Genomic DNA, 27,227 nt, shown 5'->3' on the forward strand with positions numbered 1-27,227 from the left:
CAAAAGGGCTGCTCCTTCCCACCTGATCCCTTCTGTTTGGCAACCCAATGCTTCCCTGGCGTGCAGCACTCTTTAATGAACTCCTGTCGTGGGAATGGCAGTCTCCCTCGCTCAGTCCCACTCGCGGGCTCCCTTTCGCAGCTCCCGCCCTTGGGGTTCTTCGGGAGCACGGAGCTGAGGCTCCAGCCGACGCGCCCCTCGCGCGCGCCCGCAGTTTCCCGGGTTCCACTTTCGCTTTCGGTCCCGGGCCGCCTTGCAGACCGAGGCCGCACTAGGGTGAGCGGCAAGACCCCAACGACCCCAGGTATTGTGCGCTATCCCCTGTGCATCCCCGCGGGGATAGGGATGGGAGGGAGAAAGGGGTGCAGAGGTCTTATCTGCGCTGACTGGAGAAACCCGCTGGTCGGGGACGGAAGGAGGAGAGCGAGGGGCTCGAGAAGCGGGTTGGCGGGAGCCCTGGGGCCCGCCCAGACTGAGGGAGGAGAGCAGCGGGGTCCGCAGCCAGCCGATTCCCTCTGGGGACCTTCTCCAACCTCATAAGGCTGGGGGCGAAGGGCCAGGCGCGAAGGGCCGGGTGCCTGTTCCGCCGCGTGCTGCTCCCCCTGGCTCTGTGCTCCGCCTCGCTTCTTGCCTGGGCCCAGAGGCTCTGTCCACCAGATGGACTGCCTTGTAGGGCCAAATGAAGGGGCGTGTTGGCTAAGGTGAACCTCTGAGGCTGGCACCTTGCGGTCATTTGACAGAGAAACAGAGGCGACTTTGGGATGTCTGGTGCAGTGGCGGTGCTGGGCAATCAACGTCCGGAAGTTCCTACAAAACTAAATTTTCTCCGTTTCTCCTGTTGTTTTTCACACTTATCTGTCCTCACTTCTCTCTGGCTATTGGAGGTAGCCTAGTTAAACGCAGATAAAACTCTCCTGTTTGAGCAATTCAAATTTCCTACCCAGGCTTGTTACTTTCAGTTAGGCCTTATAAGTGACTCTTACTTGCAGTTTTCACGAAGAACGCACATGCTGTTTTCTACCAAGTGCCCAGCATATTTACTGTCCATTTCGGATATGCTCAACAATTTAACCACCATTTATAAACTGGCCAGAGTTGTGTTTTTTCCCAAGGAGTTGGACTTTGTATTGATTATAGATCATTTTTAATCTTTTACTAGCAGTGACAAACAGTTTCCAGTGGTTATTAATGTCACTGAACATTTTTGGAGAAAGTCCATTACCTCTTGATGGATTTCATGATCTAATCTCCCAGTGAAAGGAAGGGTGAATTAACTAAGAGGAGACGAGTAGTTGCCTCTCCTTTCTCTGACTCTCTGGGCCAGTGGAAAAAGCCACAATCACTAATTAAGATGCCTAAACTATCTTGAGCTCCTCCTGTAAAATAAAGATAGGGTCTCTTTAACTGCTGCTCACTCACTTTTATAGGACAACACTGCCTATAAAAGGTGCTTTAATAAGATCAGGGGTCAAAGGAAAATCCTTTTTAAAACTTCAGAGAAATTCAGTCAACTACAGGAAGTACTTTAAAACCATCATCTCTATTTCTAAACCTGGGTTTTCAACTGCCTGCTTTAAATTTCCCTTGAATAGCTTATTGATGTCACAAATTAGACATTTTACAAATGGCTCTTGATTCTCTCTTTTCTCTGTCAATAAAGGAACCTATGACTACCCACCAGTTCATTCTAGAGCAAAGGCAGCCATCTGGATATGTCCTGTCTCTCAATACCCCTTCCAGGCCACCCTAGACAAAGATGTTGAATCCACTCACCTTTTCATGTCTCTCATGTCCACCTGCTTACTGTTGACAACTCCCTAACGCTGATGATAGCTTACTTGGGCTAGACTGTTCTTTGAGTTTTCTCTTGGCCTTTAGCCTTACTCCTTCAGTACTCTGTGTTCCACACAGCAACCAAGGTCGTTTTCTCAAAGTGTGAACTATTTCCTGAGACTACCTGGCTCAAAACCCAGGGGCTCCTCATTGCACTTAGGATACCATCTAAAATACTTAATGTGCCTACACGGCTGTGTGGTGGTCTAGTCTTTGCCTGCCTCTCCACATGCATCTCCCTGTTCTGTGCTGTGTTCCGGGCTCACTGGTCTTTATAACCAGCCTCTCTCCTGTTTCTGAGACTGCAGATACTGTTGTTTCCTCTGTTTGGAAAATTCTGTATCTCCCTTTTTCTTTCTTTCTTTTTTTTTTTAACTAACTTGAACTTGTCCTTTGAACTCAGTTGAAAGTCTCAGAAAATACCCAATGTAAATTCGTTTGCCATTACTTTCTTTCAGTATATATTTGGCTTTTTTTTTTTTTTTACTAATCTGGCTAACCTCTCTCTCATCCTCTCTCACTGTCTCTCTCTCTCTCTCTGTGTCTATATATATATACACACACACACACACACATATATATATAAACCATACCCCCCATAGATATATGGTTACCAACACAATATATATACATACATGCATATGCATATATATACGATATATATGTGTATATATATATCACTGGCTAAAGTACTCCCCTTAACTGTAAGCTCTTTGAGGTCAGAGACCTATGTTGTCTTACATTGCTAATGTCCAACAAACCCCTGATATTTAATAAGGGCAAATAAATACTTGTGGAATGAATGATTTGAAAATATATCGACTCTAAATTTAATCGTCACAACAATCCAGTGAGAGAAGTGTTCTCATCTTACACATGTGGAAAATGAAGCTGGGACTAAATAACCTGTCCAAGGTCACACAGGAACAGGACTAAGTGCAAAGTCAGGTTTTCTTTTCTGACTATAAGCTATGTGTGTGTGTATACACACATATATTATTGATATAATTATGTCAATGTATGTATGCATATATTCTGATGTTTCTACTGTTTATATTAGATGTTCCATTTAGTTTCCTGGCACTGCATCCTTCTTGAGACATAGCCACGTACTCTTGGGCCCCCTCCCCACAGGGATTCACAGCTGCATCTCCTTTGGTGTGATGCCCTCTATATTTCCTGCTTTATATTTCCCTTGGATAGCGAATTCCTTTAGCAGCGCAAGAACCTTGCTGTCAGCTCAGACAATTGGAATTTTTAGATCTTCTATTTGGGTGCTGGAGAAGTTAGGGGGCACACCCTGTGTACAGGTACTACCTTTGCTGAGCATCTGTTTCCCAGGGCCCACACCCACTGACTGCTGCTAATGCATTTCCAAGTGAATGCATCATACATGCTTCCTTTCTCCTGCTCTCGCCCCCCCCTCCACCTCCTCCCCCCCTCCACCTCCTCCCCCCACACACACTCACTTCAAGAGAAAGCCATCATTTAGTTCCTGCCCTGGTCAGAAATCTTTACCATTTGGGTCTTTAAATTTTATTTTCCCCTTCCAAATTGGGCAAACGTTTTCTGGTTTGATGTAACCTTTTGTTGGTTCTGACATACATCCAAAAAACAAGAAACAGCAGCAACAATGAAAAAAAGTGTTTTGCCTCATCACGACTTTCCCTCTCACCTGGGTGGTGCCTCTTTGGCTGCTTGGATTCCAGTGTAGGTATCCTTTCTGTTTTGTCTGTTGATTCACTCTGTGAGGAGGGGGAGGAAAGCACATTCAACTGTGTGTTGAGACAGGAACAGGATGGGGAGTGAGTTGAGGGGAGAATACAAACATACTCTACAAATAGTGAGAAGTCGTATCACTTCACAGAGGGATTCTGGGTTAAGAACACGGTTTGGCAAGGATTATCTTATCTTTGACAAGGAGCTTCTTAACCAGCTCTACCATATAGTTTCTGGGAAGTTTTACAAAAAATTCTGATATCTCATTGGTTCTCATCACCATAGATTCCTTTTTAATTGTTGTGGACAGGTTTTCAGGCATCAGTCATTTAAAAATCTCCCCACGTGATATTAATATACAGCCACTGTTGAAAACCGCCAAGATGGAGGGAGAGTCCCATGCACCACAATCATTTTGAGTGATGCATGTTGCAGTATTATCTCTTTTCTCATCTGATCCAAATGTTCAGGAGCAAAGGGAAATTGAGGGAATTAAGACCAATTAGCTGAGCTTACCTAACTGGGGCCCCTCCTGCCAAACACTATTAGAGAGGTGTCTTTGTCTATAAGAGAAAGGAGCATGCTTGTTTCTCAGAGTGTGGATTGTCAACTCTCTGAAATTCGCTTTTTGTGTGTGTGTGTCCCATGGCCTTTAAAGTACGAATGATGGTTGGCAGCTTTGAGCATGGAGTCCCTGCTCAGTTGGCCTCTCCTGCACATTCTCCTGGGTTCCCTTCTGTCAGCCCTATCGCCCTGTCTTGCTTTGTGCTTTAACTCCTGCTCTGACTTGCTCCCCTTGCCTTGTCTGGAATGCACACCTTCCTTTCCAAATCCAGCCTCACCCAACCAGCTCAGGTGCTGGTCTTCCAGCATCCCTAGCTGCCAAAGTCACTCCCCCTTTGGAAATATTCCTTCCCTCCTCCACACCCTTTTATGTTATTATCTTAAGACACTCCACATTTTCTCTGTTGTCTTTCATGTATGTGTGTGTTTCCTTTCCTAGATTTTGAAGCCCTGGATGGTGGGATTTATGTTCTGTGTATTATCTCCCAAATAGTACTTAGATTCCAGTCTTGTAGGGAGCGGGGACTATTATTTGTTAGATGATTCTAAAGAGAATGTAGGCCATTGGTATGCCTGTCACAAATGATGATGAAAATCACTGTAAATAGTTTACACTATGTCCAGCTCAATAAATATCAGTTAACTTTTGGCATGGACATTTGACAAAAACACCACTACTATGAAAAGTCACTGTAATGGCGCCTTTCAACTCTCCCCTCCCACTCTGGTTTTCAGTCTCTTAAGGGTAAGTGAATTGCTCAGGTGTTTATGCCATTGGTCTCTGTGGCTATCATCTGTGGCCTTGCAAAAGGTACTTGGGAGCTTCAGCGCGTGGCACGCATGCTTAATGGGGGACACCTGAGTGGTGTGCCATGTGTAAGTGGGCACACCTGAACCGAGAGGCCAAGGCTTACAAAGGCTGCATTGCACAGCCAGAAAGATCTGCTACAGCAGAAGGGCTATGAGAGGAAGAAGCCATCAGGGAATGCCAGCGAGAAAGAGTAAAGATTCGCTGGGGGCCTCCTGGTCCCCGGTCTTCCTGCTTTGCCAGTCTGCAGGCTTATCCCACAGTTGACATAGAAAGAGCATTAACGCCTGGGGGAAAAAAAAAAAAAAAACACCGAAGACTCCAGGACTCTGTTGGACTCTTCTGCCTGAATCCATAGCGAACCTGCCCTTGCATGTAAGGTGTAGGCACTACAGTCTCCTTTCTAGGTTCCCTGGGTTTTGGAAATTCTTTGTTAACTTGGAGGAAAACAAGGTTGACCTCCTACTGTTGAAGCTGTGAAGTCTAAGTTTCTGTTTTCTCCACCTTCCTGCCAGGTAATTTGGACACCTTCCCTCAGTTCAGACAGTCAAAGTTGGGACTTTGAGGCTAAAACAGGAAATGCAAAGTTGCTGGTTGGTGGCAGCAGCCTTGTGGCATCTGAGCTTCAGACTGTGGGCAGCTTCCCTCAAGGCCCAGGGTGGTGGCATGGTCACTATGGAAGTTGCTCTGGTTCTGCCTTTGCCTGCTTCTGAGTCTGCTTTTACTCATGGCGGTTCTGTGAGCTACTTGAGTTACCAGGACTTCTGAGACGGAGCTGGTTCTGTTGTTTTCAAAAAAGAACCTTGATTGCTAGACTTAATTTAAACTTTGAGAGCCAAATGATCCTTTTTGTTAGTAGGTGTTAATAATTATTGCTAACCACCCATTTTTTTTTCTTCTCTTATGAATCAATGATAGTAATTTTGCTTTCAGGAAAGACCAAGTATTTTGCAAAGTTTGTACCTATAGTTACTAACCCTGCACAGATAAATCTGAAATGATGCTGTTTGTAAATTGTAGTACCTCTTATTTATTGTTTGCTTTTATGTGTTTGTGCCACTAAATAGTTTGAGCAAGAAGATGACTTCTCTGCTCTCCAGAAGTCCCCTGGCAACTATGGCGTTTTTACATTCTATGCTATTGATTCTCTTAACTGTGGCAAAGCCTTCCTGGTGTGAGAGCAGTGAAACTACATTTCCAAAAGCTAGTGATGGGACACCATTTCCGTGGAGTAAGATGCGACTTCCCGAGCACGTCATCCCTGCTCATTACGATCTCATGATCCATGCAAATCTCACCACTCTGACTTTTGGGGGCACCACGCAAGTGGAAATCACAACCAGTCAGCCCACTAGTGCCATCATCCTGCACAGTCACCGCCTGCAGATATCAAAAGCCACCCTCAGAAGAGGCCCTGGAGAAGGGCAGCCTGAAAAACCGCTGAGAGTTCTGGAATACCCGCTTCAGGAGCAAATTGCACTTCTGTCTCCAGAACCTCTGGTTGCCGGGCTCCCTTACACCGTGACCATTGACTATGCTGGCAACCTTTCTGAGACCTTCCATGGGTTTTATAAAAGCACCTACAGAACAAAAGAAGGGGAAGTGAGGTAATTTCTTTCTATTCCTTTTTTAAGCCTCAGTTGCTACCCACATTAAGTTGAATTGTTTCTGTATATTATTTTTAAAAATTCCTTTGATTTCTGATTGCTTTGCTTTGCTTTTACACCTTCTTTGTAGAATTAAAAATGGCTAATTTCCCCCTTTCTCCTTCAATCTTTTTTTCATTCTATTTAGCCAAATTTCTCTCTCCAGCTATAGTAGAATAACTACCTATTTGCTTATTTAATTAGAATATGGGATACAATAAATGTTATAATTTCCTTTGTATTTTTAGGGCTGCTATAACAAAGTATAGCCCTCAAAGTTGTCCATAGGATCTTGGAAATTGCAGCTTTAAGCCAAATGACTTGTAATGAAGTCAGATAAAGTCCTTTCCATTGGACCTTGGCTAGCACTGTATTCTCAAGAGCCTGACCACAAAATGTAATTATTAAAGGACCTGCTTTCCATAAACAGGGTGGCTTAAAATAAATTAAAACAGAAATTTGTTATATGACACTTTTGAAGTTGATTGATACAAGTGTAAAATCAACTATGCTCTCTTCAGTCTAAGGGGAATCCTTGCCTCGTCTCAGCTAGTGGTGACCATTGCTCCTTAGCTACATAAGTTTGGTCTCTGCCTCTCCTGGTACAGATTTGGGGCTGAACTGTGTCCCTTCACAATGGACCTGGACCCAACCTGATAGCCTTGTCTTAATTATGTCTGCAAAAACCTAATTTTCAACATTCATGGATACTAGGGATAGAGGACACAGTTCAACCCCAAATAGCTTATTGGTAGAAATGCTTTTCTCTGTTAACTTTTTCTAGGATAATCATTGCCTTGCTTAGTTTTGTTTTACGGGGTGTACGGGTAAAGAAAGGTTGCTCAAGCTTTTGTGACATTGGGAGCACATGAGCTTGATGGTGGACACCTGGAGTGTGGCGTGGGCGGGCATAAGTGGACACACCTGCTCCTGGAGGCTGAGCCCATAGAGCTGCGTCCTAGGATGGAGTGCAGCAGAAAAGGCTACAAGAGGAAAGAGAAAGAAGAGTCCAGAAGCCAACAGTTATTTCCAGCCATGCTACTAAGCACCATTGAAGATGATGGCAAAGACTCCAGGGTTCTCTTTTAAGCAGCTCAAACCATCAGCAAATCTGGGGTAGTTGCAGAGCAAGGGGGTAAATTAATGGGAGATTTTACACTAAATTTTAAAATCAAATTATATGTGCCAGTAGATTATAAATAAGTTGTGTTCCCTGATTTCATATCACTCTTGAAGTTAAAAAGCCATTCTATTTCAAAGAGTTTTTTTAAATTTATTTATTCATACAGAACTGGGGTATAGGCCAGAGATGCGGAGGGTGAGAGGATTCACCAGGAACAGAGTGGGGAGCAGAACAGGCAGATCGACAAGTACACTGCTGAGGGGAGCAGCGGGCGTGTCAGGAGAGGTCTGCCATGCCATGTAGTCACCTCCGGGGCAGGCGGGGGTTGAACTCACATGGAATTGGCTTAAGCTTCTTAGTGCAGTGCTTTAACCCGCTGCGCCACCAGGGAGGGCCTCAAAGAGTTTTTTAAAAAGTGAAATTTACCCTATTCATAGTCCCTAGATGTACCTACTTTTTTAGGGCAGCTTCCTTCCAGACTGCTCTAGAAGTTTAGAATAATGAGTGCACATTGTTTTCTATAAATGGAATTATATTTTCTGTTTTACCAGGCAGTTTTTAATGTTAGAGATGTTTTATATGGATGACAATCACTTAGATCATTTTAATGATTTTTGTATGCATTGAATTTTTTAAAACTAATCCTCCATGGATGAAGTTTATGTTGTTCCTAAGTTTTCAACATCAATACTTTGACCAACAATCTTTGTAAATGAGTAAATAACTGGAAGTAAATTTGCTAAGTGAAAGGATCTAGAGACATTGTTATTCTGTCATACTGCTTCAACTCTAACCAATACTATGTATTGGCAATCTCTCTAGAGTCCAGAAGCCAACGGTTATTTCCAGCCACTCACATTCCATTGACTAAAGAAGCTGAACAACTTTTGATATGTTTCTTGACAATTTGTAGATTCTTCTGTGAGTTGCCTGCTGAAGTCCTGTGCCTGCTATTACATTTGGTTGTTGGATTGGCTTTTAGTAATTTTTAAGAGATCGTTAAACTTATTAACCCTTTGTAAACTACTTTTCCTCTATATTCCAAGTTTTTTTTTCTTGTTTTAAAAACTTACTTTATGATAATTTGTCACATATCTTTATTACTAAAATCCAACAGTCATGGTAAAGTTACAAATTAAACATCACACCTGTTTTAGAGTCCATGCAGCTTCATGACTTATTTTTATTTTATTTATTTTAGGGTACTTGCATCAACACAGTTTGAACCTACTGCAGCCAGAATGGCCTTTCCCTGCTTCGATGAACCTGCCTTCAAAGCAAGTTTTTCAGTCAAGATCAGAAGGGAGCCAAGGCACCTGGCCATCTCCAATATGCCATTGGTAAGTCTGATCTTCTTTAAAGATTTGTTTATTAATGCATACAAGAGCAAGGGTGCAGGCCAGAAGTGTGGGGTTAGGGGAGAGGTGAAAAGATTCACCTGAGACAGAGTGGGGAGCAGAACAAGCAGATCCACTGAAACACACTGCTGAGGGGAGCAGCCAGTGAGACGAGAGAGGAGGAGCTGTCTGCTGTGCCAGTGGGTCATCTCCTGGCCAGGAACTTGAACTCTGTGGCAATGGCTGCAGATTGCTTCATAGTGTTGAGACTTACCCCTTGAGCCACCAGGGAGGCTCAAGTCTGAATGCTTAATGCATCTGCTCATAGGAAAAATCCACTGATTGTTGTGACATGTATTACTCCATGACAGTTAACATTTGGGTCACCTGTTTTGTTTTATTGCCTGACAGATAACTAATTTTTCTTTTGTGAACCTTTTGTTTTATACAGTTTATTTTTAGTCACAATAAGAGTCCCTAAAAACATGCAAAATTTTAAGAGTGACATTTCAGATCATCAGTGTGGATACGGGTATACTGTGGAAGGAATTGAGGTCAGATGTGAAGGAGAGTGCCTCTCATGAAGCATTTGCACTTTTGTTTTTCATATGATCTTTTAAAAGGAGTTCAAAGAAATGCTTCATTGAATAGGTCATGTTTCTAGTATACAGTTGGTTTCTGTAATCACCATGCCTGCTCTTCCACTTGGTTGCTGGATAGGTTAGTATGTGTTTTTTAAAGTCATAATCTGTACGGTTAGTACTCTTTTGTCAGTACCTTTAAATTCAATACCTGGATTTCTATAAACTCTATCCCAGGACTAAAGATATAGTTTGTTAATTATGTGCTGGAAATTGGGCACACAGATAAAGAAATGTAATGTTTCAGGTTTTGATATAAAGAATAGTAAAGAAGCTCTTGACCTCTAATTCCAAGCAGAGGTGGGGAGATGACTGTGCCAAATGAGTAAGACAATCCAGCACTTTAGTGCCAGTTATATTCTGCTGAGCTACGCTCTGCAAATGTTACATGTATCTCTGGAAGCCCACCAGTCCTGGGCTCAGACTCGGAATGAGCTTCTCTCAGAGATTTGAAGCGCACCTGCCTCTTCCCTATACTGACCAGGAATTATTGTCCAAGCAGGAAAGGACTGAGGGCTACTCACCACCTTTGGGTGTGTTCTCAACCTTTTCAACCTTTAACTCTGTCTTCTGCTACTCAAATTACTTTAAGGATCCCTTCTGCAAACAAGATTCTGACAGTGAGAAGCACTTTTTGCAAATCCCAGTTTTATGGTACCCTCCTGGCCAGCCACCATCTTTGTATGAGAAAAGAGGGAACAGTTATGCTATTTTCCAATATAAATTTAAGACCAACAGCATGTTTTTTCCAGGAATGGAAACTAAAAAATTGGAGGAATCTATAGACTGGCAGAGGTGAGGGTGAAAGCCAGGAGTCCCTGAGGTATTCCTAAGATCCATGGATAGCAGGAGCCACTTGGTAGCAAAATCTCCAATCTTGCCTTCTTAACAGGAAAGCCCACCCCTTGGTGGAAATCTAGTAAGAGTGACCTGAGCTGTAGCCCTGGGCTGGAGGAAAAATACAACGGGTTTGAAAGGATCTTTTGGGAGATGAAAAAGCAAGTAATATTGCATTGGAACATTAAAGTCTTTAGCAGTGAGCAGTAGTTAATCATGTTTAAATTAAATTAACCAGTTTCTTAATAATCAGCACAACTTCAGGAATGGAAACTTGATTAGGGATGGGTAGAATGCATTTTTTAAAAAAGTAAATAGGAGTTCTTCAAGAGTAAATCTATGTTGGCTCTCAGTCTGAATAAGAATGTCCAGTGGCCACCAACAGGTACCACTGCTGGTGGTGGTATTAACAAGGATGAGGGCGCAGGAGAAGAGGTGGAATAAGAGTGGGGCCATGAATACAGTTTACCGCCTGCTGCGTGCCCACGCCCCACTGATTGCACTTAAAATGTGATTTCAGTGATACAAGTCAGTTTAGAAGAGGCTTTTCGGGCTCAGGCCCAGGAATGGGCCGCTTCCAGTTGTATAAGAAAGCAGACGTTCATTTTGGGTTGGATAAGGTTATAATGTTTTCCTAGCAGAGAATTAAAACAAGAAAGAAATTGCATTTCCACATAGTTCTTATGCCTATATTTAAGGATAAGTGGGCCATACCTTGGCAAAACCAGTAACCTTAGTTTTGCTTGTCCTGTCTCAGGAACTTGCCTCAGGATTGTTTAAAAGAAGTGAAATACTGTTAGTCTCTGTGAATTTATTAGCATGGGAATGAACAAAATAATTGTCATATAGACATTAAGGCCAAACCATTCTACTCAATCAGATGTTAGAAAGAGAAAATGTTAAATAATTATACCCATATACTCTCAATATTATGTCTAGTAGTTAGGAAATCTGCTTTTAAAATGTGTCCAACGTATTGGGTTATTTGACTTCAGTTATTCTGATTTTAGGTTAAATCTGTGACGATTGCTGAAGGACTCATAGAGGACCACTTTGATGTCACCGTGAAGATGAGCACCTACCTGGTGGCCTTCATTATTTCAGATTTCAAGTCTGTCAGCAAGATGACCAAGAGAGGAGTCAAGGTGAATCTGGGATTGTCACATGGGCGACCAGCTCATACTAGCTGCCTGGGACTGACCTGGCTTTAAAACTGGAATCCCCTGCGTCTTGGAACCCCTCCACAGTCTAGGGCAAGTGGTTGGTCAACCTCTTGTGAGAGAGGTGCATGTGTGCAGTGAGTTCGAATAAGAAAATCATGTGGAAGTCCTGTCCTGCCCCAGGCCCCCGGCTGCATCCCTGCCTGACCTAGGTGGACCCTGTTCCCTTTGGAATTTCTTTGACATTTCTCTAAAATGTTATCACAGTTGGACTAGATCTGGTTTCTCGGGTTGTTTCTGGCTTTAACTATCTGTGGTTTAGAGGGCATGTTATTCACAATCTGTGCATGCGATGTCTTGGGAAGGGGGTAAGGTTAATGTAGTCTGCAGTATTAGATGGTTCTGGGCTGAGCATTTAAGCCAGAAAGCATGGGAATACTGGAGGAAAGTTCTTTTTCCTAGGAGTGCTTGCCCACTGTCTGGCTACCTGGGTGTGAGGGCCAGTGCCACTGGTGGTGTGTCTGAAGTCCAAGCCTGCTTTGGAAAGGGTATTTGAGGATACCTTACATATCTGTGTACTTGTGTTGGTTTTCATAGGAGCCTGAAGTTTGGACTTCTCTGCTGAGTTGGCTTTGTTTCTATAGTACTGAGTCTTCTTACCTTTGTAAAGACCTTTCAACTAACCTGGTCCTTACTTAAAGGGCATACTGGAGACTTACTTCAGCAATGAAGCTATCAGCAGAAACCCTCATTCTTTTGGTATTCTTTATAAATGATTCTATATCTCTTTCTGTGATACTGTACTTTATAAATAAATAAGATACTGGGTTGTGGAAAAAGTCATGACTTCCCCGCCCCCACCCCCGCTGCAAAAATACAACATGACTTTCTGACAGCCCAACATATTTGGTCTTCATCCTGATTCTGGCACAGAGAACTCCTAAAACCCTAGGAATTTTCTTTATAAATTTTATTAAATTTATCTTCTTACATCATTGCTCATTTTGTACAATATTTGATTTCTCCCTTTGTGTGTAGTTCCCTGGTTCTGCCACTACCACGGCACCTGTGACCCATCACCAGTGTCCCTCTATTCTCTTCCTTCCCCTGTTTTAGACCCTTCTCTGTTGTGTGCCTTTCAAGTAAAACCCTAGGCATTTTCTAAGTGCTAAGAACTGTAAAGGTGTCTCTTGTTATGTTAATGAGGTGGCTTTGGATGAACACCTAGGTAGACTAGGGAGGGGACTGGTTGCCAGGGAACCAAGCAGGTGGTTGGAGAACTGGACCTTTCATGCCTCTACTGACCTCCAGCTGGAGCTGAGTCCAGTCACCAGATGCTAATGTTTAATCAACCCAATGATTTAATCACCCTGAGGCTGCCATAAAAACCTCAAAGGACAGGTAGGTTTGGAGAGCTTCTGAGTTGGTGAATCATGCTGGAGAAGTTGGGAAGAGTGGACGTGTGGAGGGGAAGGGCATGGGTGTCCCTGCTTGGCCCCATGTCTTGCCAGTTGCATCTCTTCCATCTGGTGGCCCCCAAGTTAAGTCCTTTTCTAGTGAGCTGATAATCTGGTAAATAGAATGAGTTCTTTGAGCCAGGCTAGCAAACTCATCTGATGATGGAGGGGGTTGTTAGCATCTCAGTCAAAAGCCCAGGACAAACTGGACTTAAGATTGGCTTCTGAAAAGTGGGTGTGAGTGGTTTTGTGGGACTAAGCTATAATCTGTTGTCTTTTAGGGTATTGTTCAGAATTAAATTGAAGGATACTCTCTGATATCAGAATTACTTGGTGGTTGGAGAAGCCCCTTCTCTCCAACAGCCACATTGACTTGGGTTCTAGGCATACTGGTATCTTTAGTCTTGTATTTCTTCAAAAGTTTTAAGTATACATATATTATGTCATATCTAAATCCTTGTATATCTGGTTCTGGTGTCATTGTTTCTGCCAGCTCTACTCGCCACCATGTGTTAGTCCTTTGTGTATATTGTGGTTTATGTCTCTGAACTTTTAGCACCTAAATTGAAGGTGGAGTCTTCAGAGAGAATTAGTTTGCTCCTGTCAGGTGTCTGGGGACATCTATCAGTCTAGGGACCATGTTAATGTACTGGTTTATTTATCCTGAGTCCAGCAGCTGAACATAAAGGTCAGGCTACAGCTACGAGTTCCCCCAGAAAATCCCCTTCTCTTGCAATATTACCAAGGTCTGAGTAAGGCTTCCCCCCCCCGGCATTCCTTGAAAAAGGGTGTGGTTGTTTCTCGCTTACCCTGACCATGAAGGCAGGATCTTTTTGGGTTCAGCATTATGCAGGCACATGTCTCCTTGTAGACAGACTCCATGGGCAGGCTTTGGACTATGTCTCCTAGCCTGAGTATCAAAGCTCAAGTCTGTCTGTCATGGGGTAGCGTTTCAGGACAAAAGCTGGCAGTGGTGCTTGGCAGACTTCTCAGGGCCCCACTGTCTCCCAGTTTGCCTCTTTACTTTTTTGCTATTTCATATGAACATCTAAAGACATTTTTGTTTATTTTGTATTTGAGTTGTGGTCAGAAGGTGAACTGATCTGAAGAATGAATATAGAATTACGACAAGAACTGGAACTTCCAGTTGTCTTGAATTTTGGCAGCCATATCCCATAATAGGAAGCTGCTAGTGTCAGTCTTCATCTAGTTGTGGAGAGAAGCTGCGACAGCCTTTGGATAACATTTTTGTCTCTTTCCCTTCAGGTTTCCATATATGCTGTGCCAGAAAAGATAACTCAGGCAGATTATGCACTGGATGCAGCAGTGACTCTTCTTGAATTTTATGAGGATTATTTCAGCATTCCATACCCACTACCCAAACAAGGTAAGGATTTCTGTAGCTAGTCTAAACTATAGTCTTTAGTGACCCTAGCCATAGACTCTATCCTCTTAATTGGCATCCCCAAGGTTTTCCCTCAAGTTATTTAAAGCCTTAGTAAGTATGAGCCAAGGGGACTGATTTTTCTGACCCCTGTGTTTACCACGATTTTCTAATGATGATAAAAGCAGATTTGGGTAGAGTTCTCTGGGGCACATGACCTGGGGATAATTTTGCCTTGTGATTTAAAAAGGCAAACCCAGTTATGTGGGCAGTCAGCAAAGGGCAGAGGCAGGGTGCTGTTTTTCACTACTGACACATACCTGGTAAGAACATCCGTCAAGGACACCTAATGCATGTTTAAATGAATAAATTTACACAGCAAAATCTTCATTTTCATTACACAAGCATTTAAAGTGCCTTGTGTTATAGGAATTTGGGGCATCTGAAGTAGAGTGGATTTTTGAACCACTTGTTTACATTATCCCATCCCCAAACTCATTGTCACAAACTTAGAAGTGTGAGTCAAGAAACCTGAATCCCAAGTGGATTGTCACACAGTTTCCAAGTGAGCAACTTTTTCTCTATGTGAAAGGTCATCTAGAATCTGATTCTGCATCTGAATCTGTTCTCTAGAATTCTGATATCATTTGATCCTTAAACCCACTCATTTTGCAAGTGTTTGGGTGAGGTATAACTTAGAGATGGTGATATTTCTATTGCTTTTTTCCCCAAAGATCTTGCTGCTATTCCTGACTTCCAGTCTGGTGCTATGGAAAACTGGGGACTGACAACCTATCGGGAATCTGCTTTATTGTTTGATACTGAGAAGTCTTCTGCCTCCAGTAAACTTGGCATCACCATGACAGTGTCCCATGAGCTCGCCCACCAGGTAGACAGCCCCAAATGTGTGTCTTAAGGTGTCACTCAACTAGGTCTGTATTGCTTTTTTTTTTTTTTTTTTTAAAAAAAAGATTTATTTTTGCATACAGAACTGGGGTATATGCCAGAGGTGGAGGGGCAGTGAGAGGGTTCATCAGAGACAGTGGGGAGCAGAACAGGCAGATTGTCAAAGTACACTGCTGAGGGGAGCAGCGGGCGGGTCAGGAGAAATCTGCCATGCCTTGTGGGTCACCTCCGGGGCAGGCGGGGATCGAACTCATGCTGAAGTGGCTTTAGCTTCTTAGTGCTGTGCTTTAACCTGCTGTTACCAGGGCCCTCTGTGTTGCTTTCAAGGGATACATGAAGCTACTTTTATTGGTATATTAATTGTATTGATTCATTTGTTTTGTCTTTTTCACATAAGAAATAAATTTATTTGAACAAGTTATGAGGTACCATATTTTATAGCATATATCAAGTTTTTTTTAACATTCATATGCTAATAATTGCACATATACATTATATTTCTTTTTTTGAGTGCCTTAAGTTTTGGCTATATAGATATTTTATTCTCCAAGGAAAATGTGAATAATTTGAGAAATATTTTTCTTCCAGTGGTTTGGGAACCTGGTCACTATGGAGTGGTGGAATGATCTTTGGCTCAATGAGGGTTTTGCCAAGTTTATGGAGTTTGTGTCTGTCCGTGTGACTCATCCAGAACTGAAAGTTGTAAGACATATTTTTTCCCCTGTAACTTCAAGATGATTTGTTCTGTTTAGTGTCATTGGAAACATTTACTACACTTTGATTTTATAATTCTTAGATTGATAATTTCCTTGTCTCTCCTGTGACTATGTAGAGCTTTATTTATTTATTTGTTCCCACCTTTGCCAGCTCTTCCCTTTGCAAAGCAGCAGCGTGGTGCTTTCTCCCCAACTGTGTTTGTGTCAGCACCTACTTTCCCTCTACTCATCATCCAGTTCTTTTAAAATGGGGAAAAAATTGTTTGGGGCTTTAGATATAGATTATGTTTCCAAAATGCTAGTGAAATCCAAAGATTTTTCCCAATGATTTACTTCCAGGTTGGATTGTAAATCTGAGTATTTCAAAACTAAGTGTTAAATTCTATCTCCCCTTAATAGCAAAGAAACAAATAATGACAGCCTTTTTGTTCTGCTTCAGTTCCTTATCTCACTGAAGATAGGTATAGTTTGCTATTATTCAGTGAGACCCTTGTTGCCAAATTAAATGAATTCTGCTTGGGTAACTGCACATTTGATTGTGTATGATCCTAGACTTAATGCTTGGGAACCTGTTTTATTTTCATGTATTTGTGAAAATCACATAGTAAAATTGAAAGGACAGTACCTTAGATATACAAGCCTTTGCCCTAATATGACTTTCATTTTACATATTTCTCATTTTCCCCTTCTATACACATACTTTACACATTGTTATACTAAAGTACATATTATTACAGTGAATCACAAATATTATCCTAGTTGGGGTGTAATCTTTAACAATAAGGTTTAACAATAAGAATAATTATGTTTCCATGTTACGCTATGGGATAATAGATTTTAATTGGGATATAGTTAGAATTTGTTCTTTTTTTTTTTTTTAACTAAGTTTTAAAGCTAAACTTCTTTGTTTTAAAATAGGGAAGGTGATGATTGGGAATGTTAAATAGTTGCATAAAATTTCATTTTCTCTGGCTTGAAAGTTTGATTTGTTGTCATATTTTTAAGTTAATATGAAATTTTCTTTATTCTAAAAGTGACACATCTTTAAGATGAGCGAAATCTGAAAAGTTTGCCCAAACAATTGTTTTTAAAGGAAGCTCTTTAGAAAATCTTTCTGTAAATATTAAATAGATTTTACCAGAAGGGTGAAGGATAAACCTACTCCCCCAGATCAAACCTTTCTCTTGATCTTTTCCATCCAACTGTAACTCATAGGTGATTTTTCTTTTTCTTTTTCTTTTTTTTTTTTTGGTCTCCATAGGAAGATTATTTTTTTGGCAAATGCTTTAATGCAATGGAGGTGGATGCATTACATTCCTCACACCCTGTGTCCACACCAGTGGAGAATGCTGCTCAGATTCGGGAGATGTTTGATGAGGTTTCTTATGAAAAGGTAAAATGGGTTCTAAGGCTACAGTGTGGACACTACACTTATGTTATTGAGTGGTGGTTATGGGAGGGGGGTTTGTAGGGTTACTTTCTCTTCTTCAGGGCCAGTGAATCAGTTGCTTTCTATTCTGATCTGTGCTGAGTGGAGTTCTCTTTTAGGCCTAACTGCCATTGGGCTAATAATCCTAAAGATGATGTTCTTGCCAATTCTTCATTTATTGTCATAAGCTGATAATCCAGTCAATAGAAGCTCTGCCTTCTGTTTCTTGTACAATGAAGACCTATTTGTTAATCAACTCAGACCAGTCAAAAATTATACCCTTGTGTTAACTAACCTTGCAGTGCCTTATAAAATATGGTTTATATTATTGAACTGCCAAGTATTGTCCTGCACAATGTGTTTTATCATAAAATTGGGGATTGTTGCCAATATTTAATCTTTGGGAGATTTTATATAAAAATCCAGAGTCCTGGCTTCTCTTGTGGGCTTTTCTGCTCTGTGTTCCTCAAGGCAGTGTCGTGGCTCCCTTGGGAGAAAAGTGTTTTTCCACTGCCTCTTCCATTAACACCCATTTGTTTTCCTCTCACTGAGCAGGGAATGTATCATTTACCTTTGCACTTGACTGTTTTATTTGTAGTCAGTATTTCTTGCCTGCATGTTTCCATCAAAAGTGCAAGGAATAAAAAGAATGAAAAACATTTTCTTACATTCAGTGACCCCAATACCTGTAGGTCACAGGAGGCATCTGAGTCTATGGTCCATAATCTACAGTAATGGGAGTGGAGGGGAAAAAGGTCTTCACAGGCTCCCACAGAGATTCTCCATCTTTCCTTTTCACCATCAATCTTGTTCTCCTGAGACCTCAGGCCTTAAGGCTGCCTAGAATGTACCAGCTACTTACTTTATTACACCTCTGATTGTATCTATCACACCCCAGCAGTGGGGTGGTAGTTGAAGATCAGTGTTTAATCGGTACATTATCTATTCACCTGTCCGCCATGGAAGCTGGCAGGTGATGTTAAACTTGCTCCTTAGGGAGACTTGATCATAGATAACTGTCCCCAATGGAGGATTAAGAGTTTATGTCCTCCTCCTTCTTCTCAGGTGAGTCCAGGTTTAACCCACCTTTGTTAAATAACTCATCAATCCTTTGACCCTCAAACACATACCATACTTGCATCTAAAATATTTATTTCAAAATATGACAGATTATACTGCAACAGAAGTATAGCTAACTATATACTCAATTATTCATATTATCTTTTTAGGGAGCTTGTATTCTGAATATGCTAAGGGACTATCTCGGTGCTGATGCTTTTAAAAGTGGCATTGTACAGTATCTGAAGAAGTATAGCTATAAAAACACAAAAAATGAGGACCTGTGGAATAGCATGGCGACTGTGAGTATGTTTTATATATCTCTATATTTGATATTTTCAGGATTTTAATTTTTTTCATGCCATAGCCCTGTGGGAAGAATCATCAGTGTTTTCTATGGAAATGTGATGTGTTTATTTTTGGTTTAGATTTGCCCTTCAGATGGCACACAAGGGATGGAAGGCTTTTGCTCTAGAGATCAACACTCCTCTTCAACCTCAGTAAGTGTTCACATCACATCTGTATGTGTTACTCTAGCTCACTCTTTACTTCATATCCTTTGAGGAAAGCTTTTTGCCAAACTTCCTGAGGCCTTTGATGACCTCGCCCTCATTCTAGATATGGTCAAACTGCTAAAAATAGAGCTTACATATGACCCAGCAATCCCACTTCTAGGTATCTACCCAAAGGACACAAAAAGCATTGATTCAAAAGGACACCTGCACCCCCATGTTTATTGCTGCTCTATTTACAGTAGGGAAGACATGGTATCAACCCAAATGCCAAAAAGTAGATGACTGCTTTAAATGGAATACATGTACACGATGGAATATTACTTGGCAGTCAAAAATAAACACATGCCTTCTGCAGCAACATGTATGGAACTAGAAGGGATTATGCTTATCAAGTAAGCCAGAAAGGAAAAAGAAAAATACCAGATGGTAGGAGCATAAGGGATGGGGGTGGGGGTGGGGAGAAGCAATTGTAATAAAAGATGAAAAACAACACATAACTATATACCAGAGCTATTTTATGGGAGTCGAGTGGGGAGTGGGATCAAAAATGGGGTGGGAAATGTGCACAGGATGAATTGGTGAATTCATGATGATGGCACATGGGTGAATTGGTGGTGGGAAGGCCATGGGCATTACAACCACGATAGAAAAGGCACAAAATGATGAATGATGTAAAAATTAAAAAAAAAAAGTTAGCCTCATAATCTTCCACAATTTTACTTCATTGTCTGCACAGGTTGTTGCACAGTCTCCCAGTGATACTGACTTCTTCTGCTTCACTCTCTGTAAAGGAGTGAATTTATGACATGTTTCTGTGGTAGATTCGGGCTATATCAGTCAAGAAATCAGTCATTTCCCTAACTGCGTTTGTTGTCTTTTAAAGATTAACTTTATGCATATAAGAACTGGGGTGGAGGTCAGAGGTGGGGGGATGAAGAGATTTACCAGAGACAGAGTGGGGAGCAGAACAGGTGGATTGACTGAAATGCACTGCTTAGGGGAGCAGTGGGCGAGACAGGAGAGGTCTGCAGTGTCAGAGGAGTCCGCAACCTAGCAGGGGATCAAACTCATGGTAAAGTGATAGGTGATAGCTTGATAGCTCTAAGACTTAACCCCTATACCATTAGGGAGGACCCCCACCTTTTTTTTTTATCTCAATAAAGAAATAGGCCCAATGCAGCCAGGGTCCTTGAGTAGTTACTATGTGTCAGGCACGTGTCCAGCACTGATAAAGTACTAGCGTATCATCTTCTGTACTCTGCACAGTAAACTTCAGGGGAGATTATTGCTATCCCCATCTTTCATTCTGGAAATATGAAATTCAAAGACATATGGTTAGTAAATCGCAGGGCAGGGATTTGAATTTAGATTTTCCCAGGTTTTCAACTGCTAAGTAATAAAGAATTCATAGCATCTGAGTCACAGAACCGTCTGACTCTATCTGAACTTGAGTCCGGATATTTACCAGAATTTCATTCATCATGTTTTTATTTTATTGGCTTTTTTTTTTTTTTTTTTTTTTGAGATGGCTCGAATCTGGTTTCTAGAATGCCCTATAGTTTTTCCTTTTATTAGTGCTTCAATATGTTCAGTATCTTCAAAGGTTATAGGCTCTTATGTTCACCACTATTTCACACTGGGCTCTCGGTGTTGTCACTTTGAAGGCACACTCTTCCCTGCACGTTCTTCTCTTCCTTGCCTATCTGACAGACAGCATAGCGAGGCATGTATTGAACCTTCATCACTGACTCTCCCTCATTCATTCTTTAACATACCTGCTTTGTGCCTATTGCCAAGCCCGAGGTATGGTAAACAAAACGGGATATTATACCTGTTCTCAAGATGTAGCTGTGCAGAGAAAGAGAATGAAGAGTCATATTTGGTGCTCTCATAGAGGGGCTATGACTGGAGGTGGTGGAGGAAGGGGGCAGGACTGGGGGGCAGAGGGGTGGACGGGGAAGAGCTTCCCTGAGGAACTCTGAATCCAAGCTGGAGTTCTGTCTTTTCGTAGAGCATGGGTCTAAGTGGGTCATGTGTCTGCCTTTTTGTGTGTAACCAGCACTGGCAACAGGAAGGCCTTGATGTGAAAACCATGATGAATACCTGGACACTGCAGAAAGGTTTTCCCCTGATAACCATCACCGTGAGAGGAAAGAACGTGCACATGAGGCAACAGTACTACATGAAGGGGGCTGACGACACATCAGAGACCGGGTAATGTTTTTAGAGAAAAGAATTTTGTAACGTCTGACTTGTAGAAAAAACTTTCTTGCAGCGACACCTGGGAAGTCCACTGATGTCCATCGGGGGCTTCCATGTCCAGCCAGGTAACACTTCGCCCAGGCCTCCACACTGAGTCAAAACAGGAACTAATTTCTCACGCCTGCCACCCTATATTGCTTATGGAAGTGAGATCTTGAATAAGTAACAACATGAAGAATGAATTACACTCCCCTAGCACCATGTCCTGAACCCTCTGCTGAACCATAACAAATGATGGTTAATGCCTTTCAACAAAATATGGGGAAATGTTATTAGAACAGAGCTATTAGATTCTCATGTTAGCTAGAAAGAATTCTAACGAAAATATTCTATATTCTTATTTTAAAAGTTTGACATGTAAATTTCAGAAGGGAAGCCATAGATGAACTCTCTGGGTTTTAGTGGTGACAAGATTAAATTCATACTAAGTCAGCAAATGTCTGTATTCAGCACTCTCTGGGTCCCACCAACCAGCCTTTGTGCTAAAAGGCTGAAGTGCTACATATGATTTTTTTTTTTTCCTGTTCGGTATTCTTTTTCTCACAAAATATTGTCAGAGCAGTAGCATCAGCTGTGGAAAATTTAAATCCTTTCTGTTGAAAAATACAAGATGAAATGCAACAATTAATGAGCTCACAGCAAGTCATAGGTGTACTTACAGTATTGACTCCTTCAAGTGATCTTGACACAATGATCCCTTTGTACATGTTTATAAAAGAGCATAAAAATTCTTTTTAAATAGTGCCCCTGCCTTTATCACTAAAATATTTCAACAGAATTTATGTATCCTATGAACATAAATTGCCTTACATATCACCATCTTCTCAGAAAACAACTGTGGCATATTCGCACCATAACATTGGTGTATAACACTGCATGATTCAGAGGCATAGAATCACATCTCATGACACCACTGCAGCACCAGGGTGCACATGGCCTTGCACCACAGTCTCTGAGGCTCCTTCCATACTTTGCTCTCCTCTCTGTCTTTCCCCCTCTGGTGGCCTCAGTTTTACACTCCACTTCTAGCATTTGTTACTGGTTTGGTTTTATTCTCCGTATTATGCACTAGTGAAGCCATCTTTCTTCTGACTTATTCCCCTTAGGATTATCTGCTCCAGCTCCATCCATGTTGATTCAAATGGCAATTTTTTTTTTTTTCTCTATTGCTCAGTAGTATTTATAACTTAACCTGCTGCTCTGTTCCTGGGCACTGGCATTGTTTCCATAACTTGGTTATTGTAAGTGGTGCTGTAGGCATGCATATATCCCTTTGAATTAGTGTGTTTGTATTCTTTAGGTAGATTCTTAGGAATGGGATTGCATGGTAGAGCTGTCTTTATTGTTTTGAGAAATCTCCATGCTATTTTGATGAGGGCCACTCTAGATTGCTACCAACAGTGCACAAAGGCTGCTTTTATTCTATGCTTTTGCCAACACTTTGTTGTTTTTGTTCTTTTTGATATGGGCCATTCTCAGAGGTTTGAGATATGGTTCTTCATTGTGCTTTTGATTTGCATTTCTTTGATAATCGGTGAGCATTTGTTCTTGTCCCTTGGCCTTCTGGGGAAGTGTCGATGTAGCTTTTGAGCTCATTTTTGATTGGGTTCTTTGTTTTCTTTTTATTGAGTTGTATGAGTTCTTTATAGATCTTACACATCAGCCTCTTGTCAGATAGGTGATATGCATGTATTTTTTTCTCATTCAGTAGGGGTATTTGCCTTAAGGATAGTTTCTCTTTGCAGAAATTGTTTAGTTTGAGCCCTACTTTTCTCATTTCTCTTGTTGAAAATGATCCTAAAAATACCTCACTAAAACCACTGCTGTGGCGTTGTCTTCTCCATATTTTATAGTTTCAGGTCTTACATCCAAGTCTTCAATCCACTTTGAGTTAATTTTTTTTCAGGTGTGACAGTGTTCTAGTTTTATTCTTTTGCAAGTCAAAGTCCAGTTTCCTCAACACCATTTGAAAACACTTTCTCCTAATGTATATTTTTAACTCCTTTGTCATAGATTGACTATCTATGTAAGTGTGGGTTTATTTCTCAGCTTTCAGTTCTGTTCCATTGGTCTGTGTGTCTGTTTTTATTCCAGTACCATACTGATTACTATAGCTTTGTAGTATAATTTGGAGTCTGGGAGTGTGATGGCACTGATTCTTTTTTTGCCAGCATAGTTTTGGTTATTCAAGGATTTTTCTGGTTACATGAGAATTTTAGTAATGCTTATTATATTTCTTTGACGAATGCCACTGAAACCCTTAAGGGAATAACATTAAATCCGTATGTTGCTTTGGCTAAGATAGACATTTTAACAATTATAGTTCTTTCAACCCATGAACAGGGAATATCTTTCCATTTCTTTTATTTCTTTTTAACAATGACTTAGTTTTCTTTGTGTAGGTTAGATATTCACCTCCTTTGTTAAGTTTACCCCTAGGCATTTCATTTTAGTGCAATTGTAAATAGGATTGTTTTCTTGACTTATTTCTCTTCTAGCTCCTTGTTTGTATGTAGAAACATCTGGTTTTGGTAAAATGTCTTTGTAGCTTTCCACTTTACTGATTTATTATTTCAATTAGTTTTTTTTTTTTTTGTGGCATTTTAAGGTTTTCTATTATCTCACCAAGAACATAATAATACCTCTATCTCAACTTGGATTCCTTTTATATCTTTTCTTTTGTCTAATTGCTCTACCTAGGTTTCCAATACTATCTTGACCAATAGTGATAAAAATGGACATCCAAGGAAATTGAAACAGTAATCAAAAAAAATCTCCCAAAAAGCAAAAGCCCAGCACCAGATATTTTCACTAGTTAGTTTGACCAAACCTTTACAGACAATATCTGTCCCTTTCAAACTCTTCCAAATATTGAGAAAATAGGCAATGCTTCTAAAAATATCTTAGGAGGGCAATGTCACTCTTATAACAATAGCAAAGACATCACAAAATATACATACATACGTATTTACATACATCTCCAGACCAATATCCCTAATGAACATACATGTAAAATTTTTCACAAAAACCTTAGCAAACCAAATTCAACAAAAAAATCATACAACCAGGTGGGATTTATTCCAGATATGTAAGATGGCTCAGTATCCAAAAAAAGTGATGAATGTAATTCACCACATCAGCAAAAGGATATAGAGAAATATTTGAGAAAATTCAACATCCATGTATGATAAAAATCCTCAAAATGGGAAGAGGTGGAACAGAAACTCAATCTAATAAAGCCCATATATGACAAACACACAGCTACCATTATTCTCAATAGTAAAAAGCTGAAAATTTTTCCTCTAAGGTCAGGTACAAGACAAGGTAACTTAAAACCTTTGTTCATCTCAGTAAAGCTGACAATATGTAATAGTTTTAACATGCTTGTTTTATACTTTGGTAGCAACATAATTTCTAGTAATGGCTTGAAATTGGTTCCAATTTAAACAAGTGCAACAAAAGTAAACTAGTGTCTGACACTGAGTTGGAGTTAAAAACCTAAACATTTAGGTGACTTCTGGGAATTATTAGAGACTCATTTCTCACCTTTGGAAGCTTACCATTACATCCTGGAACCTGTCTGTCAAGTTAATGCTACAGAAAGATCTCACTGGAACTAAGCTGTTACAACTTAATTGATCCCCTTTGGAAGTTATTTTAAAAAATTCAAAATAGTTATTTCAGGCTTATAGAGAAGTTGTAAGATTCCAAAGAATACCCATATATTCTTTACCCAGATTTATATATATGTCTACCATATACATATAAAACACCTATCAAGATATAGGTAACAAATCAATACATCTAATCTAATCTAAAATATACACTCTTATGTATCTAAGATAATCATAAAAATGCTCTTCTCTCTACATACTGCCATGTCATTTTTTTCAGTGCTGCGCTTTAACCTGCTGCGTCACCAGGGCTGCCATGTCATTTTTTAACTGAGAGTAAATTGTAGACACAATGTACTTCAATGTAGCGTCTCCTTAAATCATGAACATTCACTTATGGAACCAAAGTATATTTATCAGTTATAAATTATCAAAACTATTATTGATAGACCTTATTCTAATTTTTCCAGTTATCCCTAATTTTTCCAGTTATCCCTATATCTTTCTAACAAGAGAAAGACATTGTGGTTCATAGATAGTGGTCACAGCTCTTCAATCTCATTTTTTAAAAACTTTCCCTCAGGTTTTATCTCTCTTGACCTTGAAATTTTTGAAAAGAACCTTTATTTTATAGGCTGTTCTTTGACTTGGATTTTCTATACTACTTCATGATCAGCTTCAGTTATGCCATACATCACTGGCAGGAACTTGCATTCCATAGTAGTAATGTTATATTTTCCTAGTACATCATTTAAGAGGCGTAGCATGTTGTATGTGCTACAGCTGGCTGTTTTAGGTTTGTCTGAATGGATCTCAGACAGGGCCTCAGGGGGCCTAGAATCATGGAGAAGGCTGTCAGAGTCATGTGAACACAAATTCCTAGTTTCTCTGAAAGATTTCAAGAAATGTCCTGCCTGGGTCACTGCCACCTGAAAATCTGGAAAATAGGCTAATAATATTTTGAGCTCTTGGCTATAGCATCTGTTATCATTTCCTAAGCTCTAGCCAGTCCCTGGCACATGATAGGTGATTTAAAACTTTGATGACGTAATGAATGAAGAACCCATCTTCCTTTATTTTTAGGTACCTGTGGCATGTTCCATTAACATACATAACCAGCAAGTCAGACTCAGTCCAAAGATTTTTGCTGAAGACAAAAACAGGTAATTTATTGTAGAAATTAAGTTTCATTGCTGTTTAAAATAAAAAGGAACAGGTCAACCTTTATCATTAGTAAACCTTTGGCTTTCAGTATCTAATGAAGAAGACAGTTTTCAAAGTACAGTTCAGTAGCCAGTATCTTGCCAGGTAGAAATTAGAAGTAGCCAGTATCTTGCCAGGTAGAGATTAGAACAGTTGAATTATGTAATGATTTAAGAAAGGACCAGTTATCAGTGAACTATGTCATTGTAGCATTGCTGGGTTAGGGTGTATATTGGCCTGAAATGTGGCTTCATTCTTTTCAGAGATTATAAATCTCATAAAATTGGTTCCACTAGTTTTAGTCAACTAGTGTTGACTTTTGTGTATTGGGATCCCATCTTCTGAAGAAATGTGCTCAATATAAAACTCATTCCAGTATTGAAATGGTGCAGTATTATACTTGCCTTCAGTTTTTTGTCCAGCCTCCGGTCAGGAAAGCTTTCTTCAGTCAAGAGAGGAAATGAAGCTATGATTTATTTTATTTGCTCTAGATGTGCTCATCCTCCCAGAAGAGGTGGAATGGATCAAATTTAATGTGGGAATGAATGGCTATTACATTGTGCATTACGAGGATGATGGGTGGGATTCTTTGACTGGACTTTTAAAAGGAACACATACAGCAATCAGCAGTAATGACCGGGCCAGTCTCATTAACAATGCATTTCAGCTTGTCAGGTAATGTAAACTGCTCCAAGTCTTGGTTTATTTCTGAAAGCAGCTGTTACTGTTCAAATTCTTTGCTAATGATAGAAGTGATTGATTGCTAATAGGAAACTGGAGGGTGTTTTCCCTTAAGTTGTTCTACCAATCCAAGGTGGCGTTTAGCCTCATAAATAACTTTCTGTCTGTGTCTGCTGAGTAACTTGAAGGAAGGACTCTTTAGTTTAACCTCTATTAACAACTTGGATCAGACTGAGACACACATATAGAAAACCGGGAGACCAGCACCTAGGGAAAGTCCCACCGCCTCCTTAAAGCCTTTTCCTGCAGCTGTTTTCCTGATATATATATATA

The 27,227-nt window shown here is 40.6% G+C and overlaps 1 protein-coding gene across 1 annotated transcript in view; it reads left to right on the forward strand.

Moving 5' to 3' along the window:
• Positions 1-217: 217 nt before the first annotated feature.
• ERAP1 (endoplasmic reticulum aminopeptidase 1) overlaps positions 218-27,227 on the forward strand; it is a 38,539-nt gene continuing 11,529 nt past the window's right edge. The window contains exons 1-13 of the mRNA XM_004678121.2: positions 218-304; positions 5,992-6,531; positions 8,895-9,033; positions 11,519-11,653; positions 14,392-14,512; positions 15,244-15,398; positions 16,004-16,117; positions 17,393-17,524; positions 18,790-18,921; positions 19,048-19,119; positions 21,194-21,348; positions 26,094-26,173; positions 26,705-26,888. Coding sequence (XP_004678178.1) covers positions 6,005-6,531; positions 8,895-9,033; positions 11,519-11,653; positions 14,392-14,512; positions 15,244-15,398; positions 16,004-16,117; positions 17,393-17,524; positions 18,790-18,921; positions 19,048-19,119; positions 21,194-21,348; positions 26,094-26,173; positions 26,705-26,888 — 1,946 coding nt within the window. The 5' untranslated portion in view covers positions 218-304; positions 5,992-6,004. The remainder of the gene's footprint in view (positions 305-5,991; positions 6,532-8,894; positions 9,034-11,518; positions 11,654-14,391; positions 14,513-15,243; positions 15,399-16,003; positions 16,118-17,392; positions 17,525-18,789; positions 18,922-19,047; positions 19,120-21,193; positions 21,349-26,093; positions 26,174-26,704; positions 26,889-27,227) is intronic.

This window comes from Condylura cristata, unplaced genomic scaffold (assembly GCF_000260355.1).
Source record: "Condylura cristata isolate star-nosed mole 26May11 unplaced genomic scaffold, ConCri1.0 scaffold00007, whole genome shotgun sequence".
Classification (NCBI taxonomy): Eukaryota; Metazoa; Chordata; class Mammalia; order Eulipotyphla; family Talpidae; genus Condylura; species Condylura cristata.